Source organism: Neomonachus schauinslandi, chromosome 5 (assembly GCF_002201575.2).
Source record: "Neomonachus schauinslandi chromosome 5, ASM220157v2, whole genome shotgun sequence".
Lineage (NCBI taxonomy): Eukaryota > Metazoa > Chordata > Mammalia > Carnivora > Phocidae > Neomonachus > Neomonachus schauinslandi.
The window spans coordinates 170,408,978-170,427,805 of record NC_058407.1 but is presented as its reverse complement, the minus strand read 5'-3'; the positions used below and the strand labels follow the sequence as shown (position 1 = coordinate 170,427,805).

Here is an 18,828-nt window from a genome sequence, read left to right as displayed (position 1 = left end):
TGTCTGGACTAGGAGAGGACAGAAAATAGGAGGGAGGTGATGATGAGGCACTGCTGAGGGTCCCTACCCGTGGCCCAGAGCCCTGCCTCCTCCCCTACCCACCTCTGTTCCCCACCCACACCCTCCCACCAGCTCCTGGTGCAGATGATAAAACTCTCCGGCAACCCAGGGGTTAAGAGGAATACGTACCTCACCTGGCAGGTGAAGCGTAGGTGAGGGAAAAAAGTTGTAAAGTAGCCCCAGCCTGGTGGGAGCCATGGAGGAGAGTGGCCGAACAGCCTGCCTGGGCTGAGAGGGTGTGAAGCAGCACCGCAGCGTTCCTCATGGTCCCAGAGCAGTGCAGTGGGGAATGCTCTGGAAACAGCCACCACGTTCAGGGACAGGTGACAGGAAGCCATGTCGGCTGCAGGTGTGTCTGTGACGCCAGCACAGATGGACACCAACAGCTGAGACTTAGATGATGCCCCTAATGCTCTCCATAGAGAGCATTCTGGAACTTAGAAACCCAGGCAGGGAGACCCTGGATTAAATGAGATTTCTCTGAATTCAAGGAGGCTTGATGTAGAAATGGAGTTAGGTCACGGATTAATCAGGACACTTACATTTCCTGGACACCTCTGGTTGTGGACTGAGATTTGTGACTGCTCCAAAGTGCTGTAGGTCCCTGGGGGTTCCTCGGGGTGGGCAACAGAGAGGCCTCCCAAATGAGGAAGGAGATCAGAAAGGCTCTAATCCTCCCACCTTTTCTTGTGAGGTTGGTTTTCAGACCTGGTGGCAGGGAGGCAGAGAGGAGAAGGGGCTCTCTGAGAAAAGAAGGCCCTGACTGAAGGCCTCACAGGCCCGGGCAGTCCTGGGCACTGGCCCCAAAGCTGCTCTGTGCTTGCTCACTCTTCTCTGGGCCGCAGCTTCTCATCTATAAAATGAGGAGCTTGAACCCACTGTTCTCCAATGTCCAAGCCCTGATGCGCCTTGAGTCTATGACTTGGGAGTATATTGCTTCTCTTTAGATACAGTGAAGCCAGCAGTGCCTGCTTCTGCCCTGGCGTAGCAATGTAGCCACATGCCACACTGCTACCCTGGGAAGCTGAATGTGCCTTACTAATGAGAATATTCCTTCCTCAGAGGAGATAAAGGAACTGATTGATCAACTGGGTGAGGGAGGACGGAGTGTGCATGAGCTGCAGAAGTTGAAGAAAAAATTGGAGATTGAGAAGGAAGAACTCCAGCTGGCCTTGGAGGAAGCTGAGTCTTCCCTGGAGGTAACCACGTGGCCATCGCCTTCGAGGCTGGACCCTTGGCCAGGGACCACGCACCTACTTGGCCAGAAAGACTGATGTTTATATTCCCGACAGGTTGAAGAGAGCAAGGTGATTCGAATTCAGCTGGAACTGGCTCAGGTGAAAGCTGACATCGACCGGAGAATCCATGAGAAAGAAGAGGAATTTGAAGCTACGAGGTATGGGGCTAAGGCAATGGGAGGCTGACTTGAGGTAGCATGATGGAGTAGAGTCCAGAAACCTGGGCCTCCGCCACCCACTAGTCATGTGACCTTAGGCAATTTAGGTGAATACTTTGAAATACAGTACTTAAGTGATCACAAAACCCCATGAGATAATAACCTGTAATAATTCAAATATGGACAAAGGACTTAACTAGACATTCCTCCAAAGAAGATATACAAATGGCCAATAAGCACATGGAAAGATGCTCACTATCACTTGTCATTACGGAAACACAAATCAAAACTACAATAAGATACCACCTCAGACCCAGTAGGATGGCTACTATCCAAAACAAAGAAGATGACAAGCATTGGCGAGGATGTAGAGAAACTGGAACCATTGTGTGTCACTGGCGGGAATGTAAAATGGTGTGAAAAACAGTATAGAGGTTCCTCATGAAATTTAAAATAGAATTAACATATGATCCAGCAATTCTACTTCTGGGTATCTACCCAAAAGAATTGAAAGCAGGGTCTTGAAGAGAGATTTATACACCTGTGTTCATAGAATTATTCAGAAGGGCTACAGCATGAAAGCAACCCAAATGTCCACTGACGAATGGATAAACAAAATGTGGTCTGTACATACAATGGAATTTTTTTAAAGATTTATTTGAGAGAGAGCGTGTGCGCATGCACGAGCTAGGGGAGGGGCAGAAGGAGAGGGAGAGAAGCAAGACTCCTTGCTGAGTGTGGAGCCCAATGCAGGGCTCGATCTCACGACCCCAAGCTCATGACCTGATCCCAAATCAAGAGTTGGACGCCCAACCGGCTGAGCCACCCAGGCACCCCCATACAATGGAATTTTATTCAGCCTTAAAAAGGAAGGAAATTCTGACACCTGCTATAACATAGATGAACCTTGAGGACATTATACTAAGTGAAAGAAGTCAGTCACAAAAAGATACTGTATGATTCCACTCACAGGAAGTACTTAGAGCAGTCACGGTCATAGAAACAGAAAGTGGAATGATATTTGCCAGGGGCTGGGGGAAAGAAGGATAGGGGGGAGTTAGTGTTTAATGGGGACATGATTTCAGGTTTATAAGATGAAACGAGTTCTGGGGATGGATGGTGGCAAGGGCAGCACAGCATTCTATATTTAATACCACTGGACTGTGCACCTAAAAATGGTTAACATAGGAAATTTCATTTAACAAGCATTTTTCCACAATAAAAAAATTAGGAAACCCCCCCCCCCCCGTGAGATAGGTGCAATTGTCCCATCTAACAGATGTGAATGATAATAGCTTCCTCATCCCGGCTCTGGGATGTGGGGAGGATTAAATGAGATGGTAGATATCAAAGTACATTGTAACCTGCAAAACCACATAGCTATGTCACCATTAACATTCATGAACCCTTAGAGAACATCCACCACATCACGGAAAAGAACTGATTTGCTGGGGTGCCAAGGAGTGCTGGATTTAGAGATTTTTTAATCCAGTGTCCTCTGTTGCTGTTTGAGGTTCTAAGAAACTTTTGGACCCAGCACTAGGTTTTGGTTTACAGAAATATGATTTGTTATGATTCTGGGAAGATCAACACAGTTGCAACTGTCCACATTGGCACCCTTCCTAAACTGCCTGTCTGAAATCTCCCTGCACTGTGGCTTCCTGAGTTTACAACATCCCCCACAATCACTCCTACAGGCTGTAGGAGAGCCACTGGGGAGAGAAGCCCCATGACTCTGCAGCCATCAGGCTAAACCTGACCCCCACCCTAAATATCTAGCTATGCCACTATGTGGTGCGTGCATGTGTGTGTGTGAGAGAGAGAGAGTTTGCAACAGATTTGAGATATAATTTACATACAGTTTGCCCATGGCAAGGGAAAAATTGAATGGTTTTAAGTTGTGCAATCATCACTACAATTTTAGAACATTTCATCACCCTCCCCCAAGATAAACCCCATATCCCTTAGCAGTCATGCCCCCATATCTCCCCACCACCTCCACTCCCAGCCCAAGGCAACAACTAATCTAGCCAACGACTTTCTTTGGACTTGCCTATTCTGGGTATTCCATATAAGTGAAATCATACAATATGTGGTTCTTTGTGACTGGCTTCTTTCAGCAGAATATTCTCAAGCTTCATCCATGTTGGAGCATGTGTCAGGAAGTATTTCATTCCTTTTTATTCCTGAATAATATTCCATTGTTTCGGCAGGTCACATTTTATTTTTTCATCAGCTGATGGACATTCGAGTTGTTTTCACCTTTTGGCTACTATGGATAATGCCACTATGAACATTCATATACAAGTTTTTGTGTGGATCTAGGTTTACATTTCTCTTGGATATATACCTAGTTCTGGTCGTACATTAACTCTATGTTTAACTTTTTCCAGAACTGTCAGATCCTTTTCCGAAGCAGTTGCACCATTTTACATCCCCTGTGTTAAGGACTGCAGTATCTCCAGATCTTCTCTAACATTTATCATTATCTTTTTTATCATAGCCATCCTAGTGGATGAGGTAGTATCTCACCATGGTTTAGAATTGCATTTCCATTATAGCTAATGATGCTGAGCGTCTTTTATGTGCTTATTGGCCACTTACATATCTTGTTTGGACAAATGTCTATTCTAGTCCTTGGCCCATTTTAAAAACCAGGCTGTCTTTTTGTTGTTGAGTTGTAGGAGTTCTTTATATATTCTGAATGCTAGACCCTTCCTTTATCAGATATTTAATTTGCAAATATTTTCTCCCATTCTGTGGGTTGCCTTTTAACTTTCTTAATTTTATTTAAAGATTTATTTATTCCAGAGAGAGAGAGTGAGTGCACGAGCTGGGGGAGGGGCAGAGGGAGAGGGAGAGAATCTCAGGCAGACTCCCTCCTGAGCAGGGAGCCCAATGCAGGGCTCCATCCCAGGACCCTGAGATCATGACCTGAGTCAAAATCAAGACTCGGACGCCTAACTGACTGAGCCACCCAGGCACCCCCCTTATCACTTTCTTAATGATATCCTCTGAAGCACAAATGTTTTTAATTTTGATGAAGTCCAATGTATCTGGGGTTTTTTTCCCCCCTTTGGTAGCTTGTATTTTAGGTGTCATATCTAAAAACCCATTGCCTAATCTAGTCACAAAAATTTCTGCCTATGTTTCCCAGATTAGTTAAGAGTTTTATAGTTTTAGCTCTTACATTTAGGTCTTTGATCCATTGTGAGTTAATTTTTGTAGAAGATGTGAAGTAGGGGTCCAACTTCATTCTTTTGCATGTGGATATCCAGCTGTCCCAGAATCACTTTCCGAAAAGACTGTTCTCTCCCTATTGAATGGTCTTAGCAACCTTGTTGAAAATGAATTGACTAGGGTTTATTTCTGGATTCATTGATCTATAAGTCTGTCCTTATGCCAGGACCAAAATGTCTTTTTTTTTTTTTTAAGGTTTTTATTTGAGAGAGAGAGAGAGAGCACAAGCATAAGGGGCAGAGGGAGAGGGAGAGAGAATCTCAAGCAGACTCCATGCCTAGCTTGGAATCCAACACAGGGCTCAATCCCACAACCCTGAGACCATGACCTGAGATGAAACCAAGAGCCCTGATGTCCAACGGTGCCACCCAGGCACCCCCACAATGTTGTGATTACTATAGCTTCGTAGTAAGCTTTGAAATTTGGAAGTGTGGGTCCTCTACTTTGTTCTTCTTTTTCAAGATTGTTTTGGTTATTCTGGGTCCCTTGCATTTCTATATAAATTTTAGGATCAGCCTGTCAACTTCTGCAAAGAAGTCAGCTAGGATTTTGACAAGGATTGCAGTGAATCCCACCTTAACAATATCAGGTCTTTTTATCCATGAAGACGTATGTCTTTCCATTAATTTAGATCTTCTTTAATTTTTTTCAACCTGTTTTATAGTTCTTCTTGAATTTATTTTTTAAATCAAAGTGAATCAAAATTTTGTTCCCTTCTGAGAATGTTAGGATACCTTCTCCCATGTCTAGAAATTGAATACATCTCAAAGTGCTGCAAATCCAGTAATGTGCAAGCACACAGAAGGTGTTCCGGGTGGAGCAGAGGTGAACACAGCGTGGGGCAGGTGACAGGATCTTTATGTGCTACCCATTTATCTCCCTCAATGAAACAACTATTTTTTGGACATCTAAATTACCTCCTCTGGTCCCCTTCTGTGAAAGGAGATTAGCACAGCTTATATGAGGGCTTTATGAAAATGTTCATTACATTGACTACAATAAAATTAAATATAGTATATACAATCAAGCGATGACTGCTGTTTTAAAGAGAGACATAAATCTGACCTGTATGGCCAAGGCTCACATTTTGTAATTTAAAAAACAGGCTAGCATTTGGGTTTCAATCCTGACTCCATGGTGGGCTAAACCTCTGCCATGTTTTTCGTCATCGTGGAGCCTCAGTTTCCTAGCAAGGCTGTTTTGCATGTTAAATGAATTGAGATCCCAAAAGATAGGTGGTAAACATTGACCTTCGTTTCTTTTCCCAAAGCACAATACTCCCCCACTTACATGTTTAAGGGGAGATACGGTCTAATTTCAAATATGGTGGCCATATCCATGTTGAAGCTCTCAGACCTCTTATCTAGGGAGGTTTAGCACAGCCTGACCAGCGGGCCCAGCATGCCAAGGCCTTCTTTGTTTGGACTTGCAGGAAGAACCACCAGCGGGCAATTGAGTCATTGCAGGCCAGCCTGGAGGCGGAGGCCAAGGGCCGGGCAGAGGCGCTTCGGCTCAAGAAGAAGATGGAGACGGACCTGAATGAGATGGAAATCCAGCTGGACCACGCCAACAAGAACAACAGTGAACTTGTAAAGACACTGAAAAGGCTGCAACAGCAAATCAAGGTAGCAATCTGGGAGAAGGAAGAATAATCACAAAGTAAGCCATCCCCAAGCCTGCAAGCTTCCAGGAAGCTAAATGTATGCATGTCTACAGCTAGGATAGAGGCATGAAAGTGACAACGTGGGGAGTCTGGCAGTCCAGGGAGCAGGAGACCTGGGGACTACATACATGAGAGGCCCCAACCACCACCGAAAAGAGGGAAGAAAACAGGAAAACAGAGAGTTGCGCCTGTCTTAGTTTTTAAAGTCATTTTTGACTTATTAAAAGTGAATTCAGGCACAGAAAAATAAAGAACATAATACACACCCCTATACCCACCACTCACCTTAAGAAATAAACATAAATAGAGTTGAAGTCTTCCTTTATCCCTGTCAGGCTGGTCTTTCAAGCACCTGTAGCTGGATCCATGCCTTCAACACATGGTTATTAAGAGACCTGCCCGGTCTAGGCACTGTATTAGGTTTAGGGGATACAAGAATGGACACAACAAACAGAAAGCCCTGCAGATAGGCAACAAACAACAAATAAGTAAAATTGTAGTACGAAAAAATATGATAAGTGCTCTAGAGCAATAATAGGACCAGGAGAAGGGAGATGTGGATTAGCCAGCAGGGGTGTGACGGTCAAGGTCATGGAGGAAGGCCTCCGTGAGAAGGCCCTGATGGAAACACCAGGTGCTCTATCATCAGAAAAGCCTTGACCTCATGCTAACTGCCCACTGGACAAATCCTCTGGACACCTGGGCCCTGGCCAGACAGGCCTCAACCAGACCGTGAACTCCCCAAGGGCAGGTCTACACCTTGCACTCTCTTCCTCTATGGCCTCCACCTCCCTGCTGAGCCCAGTCCATAAAGGTCAGGGCACCCTCAGGCCTGGCCAGCCCCACACCATGCCAGGGCCCAAAAGGTTGGCTCAAGCCGGGTCCTCTTGCCCCCCAGGACCTGCAGGTCCAGATGGATGAGGACGCTCGGCAGCACGAGGAACTGCGGGAGCAGTACAACCTGCAGGAGCGGCGCCTGAGCCTGCTGCAGACGGAGCTGGAGGAGGTGCGCTCAGGCCTGGAGGGCAGCGAGCGCTCCCGCAAGCTGCTGGAACAGGAGGTGGTGGAGATCACCGAGCGGCACAACGAGGTCAACATCCAGGTAGGATGGTGGCTTCCTGGGGGGTGCTATGCAGACTCACACTTGGGGCACGGGAACAAGGCCAGGATGGTGCCCAAATCCTGTGGGCTCCCTTCAGAACTTAGAGGCAGACAGTGTCCCCACTTGGGAAATCCTCAGAACCCACCTCACCTCAGACATTACTTGTTATGGCAAGAAGCCCATAACATAAGATGATCTTAACCATTTCCAGTGCACGCACACTGTTGTGCAGAGCTTTCAAAGACAGACTCCCAGACTCTCCCTTGGAGATTCTGATCCAGTGGGTCTCTGGTGGGACTCAGAAATCTAAACTTTTAAATTCAAACTCCTCAGGAGATTCTGATGATTTAGCCAATTTTAAGGATCACCTTATCTTCAGTGTAGCTGAGGACAGAACTTCAGGACTGGAAGGGATCTAGAATATTCCAAAGTCTGACATTCACTTTTCAAATGAAAAACCGTGACCCAGAGAGTTCCGTGGCTTATCCGTGGTCAACAGTGGGGACCACCTAGAGGTAAAGAATTTATCCACAGGTGGAAGTACTGCAGCTTGAACCTGGGTTTTCCCAGCTCTGAGTTCAGGATTGTTCTAGAGCTGCCACCCACCCCAGGCCTAAATGACATTATTCTTGGATTCCTTGTGACATGAGTTCTGCTCTAAAACCCAGAGAAAAATGCAGGGAGAGACCCTACCCCAAGCAGGGAGCCTGTTGAGGGGCCTGGCAAATGTGTCCGGAAGAGGGTTGTTTTTCTTTCCTGGACACGGGAAGGGCTATGCCCACTTCCAGGTCACGGCGATGTCTTCATTTTTTTCCTCCAGAACCAAAGCCTCCTTGTGGTCAAGCGTAAGCTGGAGTCAGATGTCCAGTGCATCTCCAATGAGCACGAGGAGCTCATCAGTGAATTCCGCTCGGCCGACGAGAGGGCCAAGAAAGCCATGACTGATGTAAGTTTGCACGCTGCCTGGTGCTGGTGGAAAAGGCCTGGGTGCCCCAGGCCAAGCTGCCTGCTGAGGACCAGGCCACCCTCGGCAGGGAAGGCCACCCCCACCCCTCAAGGGTCACTGTGCATAGGGCCCTGCCATTAGGATTGTGGTCCTTGCTCTGGGGAGTCTGGAGGCCTTTCTGAAAAGCCAAAGAGATAAAAATAAGGAGTAATTACAAGCTACACATGACCATGTGAGAGATCAGTGCTTGAGGCCTGGGAAATGGGTCAAAGGAGCCATTGAAAGTGGGCTTTTCTGGGCAGGCCTTTTGGCAAGGAGGAGTGTTAAACCAGCCTTGAGGAGGGCGTTCGTGAAAGGAAGATGGATGCCATGTCCAGGGGCTCAGAGGCAGATTCAGGAGGACGTGCTGCCAGGGGTTTTGCCCAGTGTTCCTCTGGGGACACACACAACCTTGAGTGGCATAAACCATGTACCCCACTTTAAAGATGAGGGAATACAGATTTTATTGCTAGGCTCCTTGCACTTGATTGAAATGCCAGGAGCTCAGGAATATTGCTCGTCTTATTTGGTGCTATGTCCAGAGAGCCCAGACCCATACACGGTATGCAGATCTTCTATGAATATTTGTGGAATGAATGCAAGAATGAGACGGTAAAATGACTTGCTGAAGGCCACACAGGGGCTGGACGCAGACCTTCAACTTCTTCCTCCAGATCTGTGCTCTTCCTACCCTCTGTGCTGTGTGCCTCATGGAGGAGACAGCAAAGACAGGCTGGAGAGCCCCAGGCTGGTGGAGTCTATGGACTGAGAGGCCTGATTGTGAGTGCATGTGCCTGCCTCCTCCCCTTTCACTCAGAGGGACCCAGGAGCGTGGGGCACGCCCTCTACCAAAACCCAGCAGCACTCATCCACCACTTGGTCTCCCAGAGACCAGAAGACAAGGTCCCTCATCTCTCACAAGCACTGTGAGGCTGCACAGGAACCCAGCTCCAGCCCCTCACTCTTCTCCCCTCCCACAGGCTGCCCGCATGGCAGAAGAACTCCGGCAAGAGCAAGACCACTGCATGCACCTGGAGAAAATCAAGAAGAACTACGAGATCACCATCAAAGACTTGCAGGCCAAGATGGAGGAGGCTGAGCAGTTGGCTCTGAAAGGAGGGAAGCGCACGATCATGAAACTGGAAGCCAGGGTGAGGGCGCCCCTGAGCTAAGCCAGGAGAGAGACAGGGGAGACGTGGCTGGGCAGGGGCCTTTTCCCAAAAACACCATGCCCGGCGCTTGACGAGGAACTGGGTTACTCAGATGCTAGGAAGGAAAAGGAAGTTGAGATAAGAGCTGCAATTTATTTATACAAAGGTCTCCTCTCCTTCTCCTCCTGCCACCTTTCCCCCAGAATGTGATTCACCACCAAGAAGAGACGGAGGTCTGTTTCCAACATTGTTCCTCCCTTGTTACTTACTTAAAAGAAGCCTTAGTCTTCACCTGTGGGGTGTCAGAGCTAGAGGGGCCAGGAGGTTCAGTCACCTTGTCCAGCCTCTGCCTCCCCCACTTCCCAGAGGAGTAAACTTGAGGCTCAGGGAAAGGGACCCATCTGACAACCACAGCAGGTACATGGAAGGCAGAACCCACCTGATGCTCCTGGCCAGGGCTTGCCTGCTCTCCTCTGGGGAGGAAGTGGACATGGCAGCCATGACAACCCCACCCAAGGCCACTGAGCTCTCAAGTTCAAAAACTGCATTTCCTCAGCCATGTCCCTCTCTTCTCCCCTCAGATCAAGGAACTAGAGACAGAGCTGGATGGTGAGCAGAAACAGCACGTGGAGACAGTCAAGACACTGCGGAAGAATGAGCGCCGCCTCAAAGAGCTGGTCTTCCAGACGGAGGAGGACCACAAGACCAACCAGCGCATGCAGGAGCTGGTGGAGAAGCTGCAGAACAAGCTGAAGGTCTACAAGCGGCAGATCGAAGAAGCGGTAGGTGCCCACTGCGTGTCCCTAATATGCCCTCCCTTCCCAGCCCAGGTCTCAAGACTTGGTTAGAATTAACCACAGGGAAGGAATCGGGTATTGGCCAAAAGACAACCCGAGAGCTTTGTGTCCATGGCACTTCATTCTCGCTATCATGTTGGAAGCAGACTGGACACTACGCACTGAAGATAAGAACGTGTAGAAAATGAAAAGATCCCCTAAGAACACTCGTGCTAACTAAGGTGCCCACTGCAAGGTGTGCTCTAAAACTGGGAGGTCTTGGCTGCCTTATGTCCTGCTTCTGCCGCCCCTTGCAGCCTCTGCCAGGATAACTTCTCTTTCCTGCTCATACTATTACACACAAGACCCTTCCCTTATTTGATCCTCCCAACACAAGGCAGGAAAACTGATATTCTTAGTCTATTTCACAGGTGAGGAAACAGCCCAGAGTGGGATATTTATGTTATGTTAGTAAATGTTAACATCCAAGTCAAATGGGTAGCAAAGGATGGCTTCAAGTCTCAACCCTATACCACACGTCCACCTACCGGCACCAACCGCCCCTCCACCCTCACCCCGACATAGATATTTGATCCTGCCATTGTTCACTGCCAATTCTGGGGCTACCACATCGAATCCATCAGCCACCCACACAACCAATGCCTTTCCCAAAAGGTTCGATAAAGACCAGGCTGACAGTTAATATGGTTCTAACCAAAGCAGCACTCTGACTCTCCTGGGGAGACAAGGGGATGGGAGATGTGTGGTGGGGGCTAGGGAAAGTGCTGAACCCACATCTTTCATAGTGGGGCACTACTAGCTGAGGCCTGAAACCACAAATGACAGAAGCAGAAACAGAGCACATTTTATTTAGAGATACGGATGTCAAGGACAAAAAAGAATCAGTTGAAAGTATTGAAAGGCTGGACTCTTACGTGTCTGTGTAGAACTGATAATGATGCACATTTAAGCCGAAGCAGCCAGGTTTACACCCTGTTTTCCACCATGCCTTTGTCACAGGAGGAGCAAGCCAACCAGACCTTGGCTCGCTACAGAAAGACGGTGCACGAGCTGGATGACGCTGAGGAGCGGGCCGGCATGGCAGAGACCGCCCTGAACAAGCTGCGCACCAGACACCGCGTGGCTGGCAAAGGCATCACCTCTGTGGAGATCATCCAGGTGTCCAAGACAGGCTCCACCAAAACCCTTTCTGAGGAGTGAGGTTCTCCACGTTCCAGCCCACAGCCAGTAGGTATGGACTCCACTCTCCATGCCCATGCTCCAAGTTTCCCTTCCCTGCTCCTGCTTTGCTCCTTCTGACTTCAATGCTTCCTGTGTGCCGTGCCCTGATCTCATGCAGTGGGAATTCCAAAGCTCCCCGGTCCCTTCAGCAGCAACACTCCCTCTCTGCATTCCCGAAGCCCTCGGGCGTGGTGCTGTCCACCTGTAACACAGATGCTAGGGGTCATGATGCTCCCCCATCTGGGTGGAAGCTTTCTGAAGGCAGGTTCCAAGCCTGATGCCACTTGACATTAGGCCTGGCAGACAGGTGCTAATGCTTGTTCTCACTGGAGAACCACGGGACATTTGCAAGCTTACAGCCAGTGTGTATTCATCTTTCACATCCCCACATCCCCATTCCTGAGGATTTCATCAATACTGGTTGAATTTAGACTTCTTACATTAATAATAATTACTTGCAGCTACCTTTTCTGAGCACTGTCCCATAGGGGACAATATAAAACAGTCCTTTCCTATTTTCTTTAATTCAGAATCAACTGAGAAAAAAAATAGAGGAAACAAATATATAAAAGTCAAAATGCTAGTTTTGTTATAATTCTAGACTAAGAATTTAATGGGTATCAAACCTGGTCATCCTTGTATTTCACCCCACAATTTAAGGGACCTGCAGAACTGAACCACCACAGCCCTGCATCATAAGGAGCAACCCCTACTCCAAGGGGAGGGATGACCAGAACTCATCAAACCTACAGGCAGATCCAAAAGGAGAGACCAGATGGGGTTCATCCCTTCCTTACTGGTTCCTGCTTCCAAACACAGGGTAAACCACTCTTCTTCCCGTGAGTGGAGCAAGGGAAAGATCAGGAGAGAGGTGAAGAACATTATTCCAGAGCAGTGGTTCCCCCAAAATGCGGTCTTTTTGACCAGCAGCAATATCAGCATCACTTGGGAAATTGTTAGAAATGCAAATTCTTATGTTTCACTCCAGACCTACTGAATCAGAGGTGGGTCCAGCATCTGTGGTTTGACCAGCCCTGTGGTGACCAGATGTACGACCAGGTGTGTTAGAACCAACGCTGTAGCAGAAATCTCCCCTTACAGAAAGGCAGAGCCAGGGAACAGAGGTTCCTCCTACTTTTACCAGAACTAGGCACATGGTAATGTCTTTCACTATCTTCTTTATCCTATGGTAAGGAGATATATAAGTATCTCCATTTGTCCGGTGAGGAAAATGAGCTCAGAGAAGTTCAGTGACTTGCTCATGGTCATACAAACCTTGTGCTATGGAAAGGCAAACTGTCTTTTATTTTAATTACTGCAGAGATGAATAAGGCTGCCCTCTGTTTAGGATTAAGCAGGACAACTCAAGATCAAGGACTTGGTTTAGGTTGGGAGGGGATGGGGCTGAAGTCTCAGTGTACCGATGGTCCAACCTCCATGGATTATGGGAATTTTCTTCTGGCCTTGTGTTCAAACATCCTGATGGATCAGCCCCCCCCAGTGAGGGTAAGGTTCCCCACTCACAGCTCTCTTTCAGTACTGGGTCAGTTTGGGTTTTAGTCCAAAGTGATAACCCCACTGACCTTTGAATTCAAGCTGAGCCTTTTCTTACCATTTGCTTAGGGAGGAAACAAAAGATAGGAGATAATCTTTTTCTTTATTCTCTAATTCTTAAATAATGGTTAGCTCAAGAAGTTAAGGAAACCAGAGGCTTGCCTTTGGATGAATACTACAATTAATGTATAACCATCTCCTCTTGGAGCAAAAACCTGCAAGGGGTCTCTTCTGTTGAACTCTCACCTTGGCAGGGGTTAGTCAGCAGGTTCCCTGTACCACCCAGACTCAGGACTCAGGAGGTATTTCAGTCCTCCCACCTACTAAATCTCAGCCTCCAGGATTAGCCATCTCGTGAAATAGATCCTCTGCCCTGGCTTGGTGACTGTTTATTCCTGGGGTGCTGTTCTTGGTCCAACAGCTCTGTCTCCACACCACAAGGCCACCATCCTGCCAACAGCACCCAGAGGTGATGAAGCTCTTTTATCCCATTTCCCCTTGCTGGTCACAAGGCTAGGTGTGCCATGAGTAGCCATGAGATGTCTTAAGCATCTGATCCAAGACCCCACAAGAGTTTAGTTTTCCAAAGTGGCTTTATATTCAGCCCCACAAATATTGACCAAGCTCTGAATATGGACTAGGCCTGGACTCTGAGATGCAGAGATGAATAATGAATAAGAAAGAACGTCTTCCCTAGTGGAGCTCAGAATCTGGTGAAGAGATAGCAGCACACATCACCACAAGGCTGTGAGTGAACGTTCTGTGATGCTATGTTTGCATCTCACCTGGGAGGATCACAGGGGAGAAGTGACTGGTTTAAACTGAGGTGGCTGGGTAGAGCAGTCCATGGAGGAAAAAGTCTAAGAAAAGTCTAAGGCAGTGCCACTCAATGAGTGGCCCGTTTGTTACCTGCCCGAGACAACAAAAGTACAGAAACTGAGAGGAAGTTTATGACCTGAGCCAAAGGCAGTTTACAGCAGTTGATACTGTCATGACATCCAAATGCATGATTAAAGTATTTTATAAAAGTATTTGTTTCTGATACTAAGTAAAATTTTTAATGGAAATTAAAAAGAGTACGTAAAATTGATCCCTCACCAGATAGAGAAGAAAGGAATTCCAGATAGAAGACCCAACATATGCCAAAGTGCAGAGGTCAGATGCATACAAGGGAACAGTGTGACTAGGGAAGAAGAGCTCAGAAGAGGGGAGAGTGCTGGATGTGGCGGGAGACGAAGCTAGCAGGACAGGCATGTGTGAGGCTGTGAAGGGCCCCACTGGGTACAAGTATTCCATAATTTCCCTAAGGAAATCTTGCTAAATTTTTTTTTAAAGATTTTATTTATTTATTCATAAGAGACAGACAGAGAGGCAGAGGGAGAAGCAGGCTCCCCGCTTAGCGGGGAGCCCGATGCGGGACTCGATCCCAGGACTCTGGGATCATGACCTGAGCCAAAGGCAGACGCTTAACCATCTGAGCCACCCAGGCGCCCGATCTTGCTAAATTTTTAAATCCATGTGTGGGATGTGATGAGCAGTAGCTTTTCTTTCTTGGGAAGACATAGCTCAATGGCAAAACAAGGCTGTGGGTCCCTCATGAGACACCACAGGCAGGCTCGTGGTGAGCACTGTATCCCAGGGGACCACACTCCAACTCTCTCAATGGCCTGTATGGTGTCCAGGCCCAGTTAGGCACCCCGGGCCCAAAGGTGTCTCTAACCTTCACAACCTCACAGAAAATGAACCAGCTATGACCCAATAATGGTGTCCATTATGAGGAAAGAAGCCTGCGCAGCTGCAGCCCAGGCATCTCGGGGACACTGTCTCTCTAGCAAGAAGGAGGCAAAGATGTCAGAACTCCCAGCTCTGGGCCACAAGGATTTTCTCACCCTCTCTTTTTTTCTTCCAGGGTGACACAGATCTCAACAGCAGACCACTGAGAGGAAAAACATATGAAAATAGAAAACCAGATATCCTGAGAATGTTTACTATGCAAAAGAAAGTGCAAGCCAGAAAGAGACAGGTGCTACAGAATAAAGATAGCTGTGGGGGTAAAGGGTTTGAGGATGTAAATACCCAGCCATTAGAGGAACTAAAATTAGTGTGGCTTCTCTGAGACTGCATCGAGCTGTGTAAGCACTTGGATAACAGTAACAGTGGGTCTGTTTTAGTTGAGATCCTACATGTTCATGTCAAAGACGGAATATGTAATGTCTGTGTGCCTCGGCTGTTTTCTAGAAGTAATTCCTTGTGTGGACAATTTTAATGCCCTGTCCCAATGCAGCTTAAATAAAAGAAACATGAAAAATAGACTGGAGATTGTAAGTGAAGAAATTTTATTTTTCTACGGCTTCCAAATCCAAAGGCAATTTTTACAATATGTCAGAATTCTGTTTTATCTCTACATCCTCATTCACAGGCTTCTTTCTTTTTTTTTTTTTCAAAGATTTTATTTACTTATTTGACAGAGAGAGACATAGCGAGAGAGGGAATACAAGCAGGGGGAGTGGGAGAGGGAGAAGCAGGCTTCCCCGCAGAGCAGGGAGCCCGATGTGGGGCTGATCCCAGGACCCTGGGATCATGACCCGAGCCGAAGGCAGTCGCTTAACCGACTGAGCCACCCAGGTGCCCCAGGCTTATTTCTATTGGAAACCATGAGAACTACGCCGTCTTGGTGAGGTTCACTGCAAATTTTGAAAGGGTAGACCAGAGATATGAAGACTAACCAGGTTTCGTAAAGCTGAGAAATCTACAGAATCCCTGAATGGATGTTATAGGATCCATCCAGGCTAAAGACCCACAAGGCCCCCACATACTCCACCTCGGCATCTCCCAGGATGTTCACACACGGGCAAGTTCTCCTTAAATCAAGATTTAAGTTCTTCCTTAAGTCAAGTTGAGACCTGCCCCCGGATGGCATCTACTTTTTAACCATTTTGATACCCTGCAGAACGACCTCAATGGCAGACTGTGCTCATGTCCCTCCAAGATTTCTCTTCTCCAAGGCTGAATATTCCTGGGTCCTTCAACCTTCCCAAGTGTGAAAGGGTTTCCGCTGTCACCTTTAACATCCTGGACCTTGTTCCTCCCCTCACTGTCCTAGTCTTTAGAGTGCAGGACTGGAGGAGACAGCACCATGAGGGCTCCCTGCCAGTGCACAGCCCTCAGACAGCACCTCCGCCCCCACCCCACTCCCTGGAAATGGTGTCTTCCCTTTGACTTTAAGCACTCTCACCTCTTTTGAATGCGCTGGCAGACAGAAATCATTGTTCAGCTGGTAAAGGAAGGGATATTAACATTCCGGTGGTGACTCCCTCTTTCTCTCTTCACACTGGCCCATTTCACCCCTGTGATAGTTCTACACCAGGCACACTCTAGACAGTTCCAGAGGGAACCACTTGGTTCCTCCTGTACAAATGGATCAAATGTGAAGACACTGCCCTCTGGCGGTGGGGTCTCCAACTGATTTGTGTGAATCACACAACTGTAGAATTACATATATTGCAATTTTAGGGCTCAAAGGGATATTCAGAGGGTGTATAGTCCATCTCTCAATCAACTGGAGATTCCCCTTAATAACATCCCTGAAAAAATGGTAATCCAACTTGGACCTGAATCCTTCCAGTGAGAAAAGCCCATTACAGTTTTGACTGACAATCATGGTTCAAAATAACATTGAGCCAGAATATGTCTCCCTGCATTTTGCCCTCATTTTGATCTACTCTTCACCTCTGTAATTACATAAAATAAGTCTAATTCTTATACTTTGAAGTCAGACAAATATGGGTTCCACTTTCTCAGCAGTGAGACCATGGGCAACTTAACCTATCTCACCTCCTGTTTTCTCAACTGTTAAATGAGGAATAATACCAGTATCTGCTTCTTAGGAATGTGAAGTTTAAATAAGATAACCTGGCACAGAGCCTATTATTCACAACACTTAGACACTTGCCAAGTTTCTTCTAGCATTCTGTAGGACTTAACACTTGATCTCCCAAAGGAGGCTTGGCCTGGCCTGTCAGCCTGGCAGCTGACAGCAACAAGCCTCTTACTGGAGAAATGCAAGGGGAATTCCATGAAGTTTTAAGACCTCACTGTCATTTCCTGGTGGATAGTCTACCTGTGGATCTCCCCACATGTGAAGAATTTCAGAGCAGCCCCTCACTTTGCTGGAGGGGCTGGGGGGAGCAGAAGTAGACAGGCTTAGTGACTTGCCCAAGACCAGTTAACAGCAGAGCTAAAAATTCATCATTGGGAGGAATGAGGAAAGGTTTCTGATCCAGTATTTATAAGAATTTGGATTTCATTTAGCCACATATGCTGTTTTTGCCTAAGGACGTGTAATTTCAGAATGGCTTGAAGGTCTAAAAGGATATACTCTGTGGCCTCACGGAATAATAGCATTAATTAGTATCCATGAAGACCAAAATCAGGGCACTGGCACCAGGTTCTGCAGAATAAATGGAGCAAAGACTATTTAAATGGTTTTGCTAAACGTTCTGGGCTAGCTTTCAAGGCTGCTAAATTTTGTATCGCTGATTATATTAACTGTATTTTCTTTTTTTTTTCTGTATTCTTGATCCTCTGCCATCTAGGGCCTCCCTGACTGAAGAGACACTGCCTCTCCCATTACAGATAGCAAATGGCTTTCATACAGACTAACCAATCCAGAGCCCATACTCCAAATCACCTCCTCTCTTTTGTTCTTATATTCTAGGAGGCATTATTCCTCTGCCCTAATCATCCCAGGACCACATATGAGACAACTAAGGACAGCTCCTATGATTCAGAATCTACTGAAATTATTCAAACTAGCCAATCCTAAGCCTGCTCACCTTGCCTCACACATTCCCTCCCACAGAAACCACAATAAAGACGTGTGCATGCTTTCTGCCTCCTGGTCTATACCAGCACTTCCCACATGGCCCTGGGTGGCATGACATGCCATGCCTCCTGTTTCTAGGGATGGGTCTGTGAGTGTAAAAACTTCCCTCATGGGGTGCCTGGGTGGCTCAGTTGGTTAAGCGACTGCCTTCGGCTCAGGTCATGATCCTGGAGTCCCGGGATCGAGTTCCGCATTGGGCTCCCTGCTCAGCAGGGAGCCTGCTTCTCCCTCTGACCCTATCCCCTCTCATGCTGTTTCTCTCTCTCTCTCAAATAAATAAATAAATAAAATCTTAAAAAAAAAAATTAAAACTTCCCTCATGACAATCATTTCATATCTGTATGTCTTACTACATCTGATTTAAACAGATCCCGGGTATATTAAAAAATACCAATTATCTTCCTCCTCCTTTCACATGTGAACCAATCCTGGAGTCCTGTAGGGAAGCCAGCAAGTCTGGATTATCCCAAGGAGCATACCTTTGGGGCTTCCAGAAATCACAAAATCATCACAAAGACCCCTTGATCCTTCCACCTATAAGCTATCAGGAAGTGGGGCTGGAGATCTGTTGTGAAAAGGCCAACCTTGAATTACAGTAAAATCACAAGACTGGAAGGAAACCTGCTGGCTATTATAAGGGACTATTCTTCCCTCTACTTCCTGAACCCTGGCTTAGACTAACAAAAAACGTATCTTGCATCCCAAAAAACAAAAGCCCAGGGCCAGATGGCTTCCCAGGGGAATTCTACCAAACATCTAAAGAAGAATTAATAC

General features: G+C 46.9%; 1 protein-coding gene across 1 annotated transcript in view; it reads left to right on the top strand.

The window, feature by feature from the left end:
* Positions 1-15,478, top strand: part of LOC110571911 (myosin-16) — a 62,953-nt gene extending 47,475 nt beyond the window's left edge. The window contains exons 36-44 of the mRNA XM_021680105.1: positions 1,123-1,259; positions 1,353-1,456; positions 6,129-6,321; positions 7,258-7,461; positions 8,282-8,407; positions 9,427-9,597; positions 10,179-10,379; positions 11,394-11,625; positions 15,079-15,478. Coding sequence (XP_021535780.1) covers positions 1,123-1,259; positions 1,353-1,456; positions 6,129-6,321; positions 7,258-7,461; positions 8,282-8,407; positions 9,427-9,597; positions 10,179-10,379; positions 11,394-11,594 — 1,337 coding nt within the window. The 3' untranslated portion in view covers positions 11,595-11,625; positions 15,079-15,478. The remainder of the gene's footprint in view (positions 1-1,122; positions 1,260-1,352; positions 1,457-6,128; positions 6,322-7,257; positions 7,462-8,281; positions 8,408-9,426; positions 9,598-10,178; positions 10,380-11,393; positions 11,626-15,078) is intronic.
* The last annotated feature ends 3,350 nt before the right edge of the window (positions 15,479-18,828 follow it).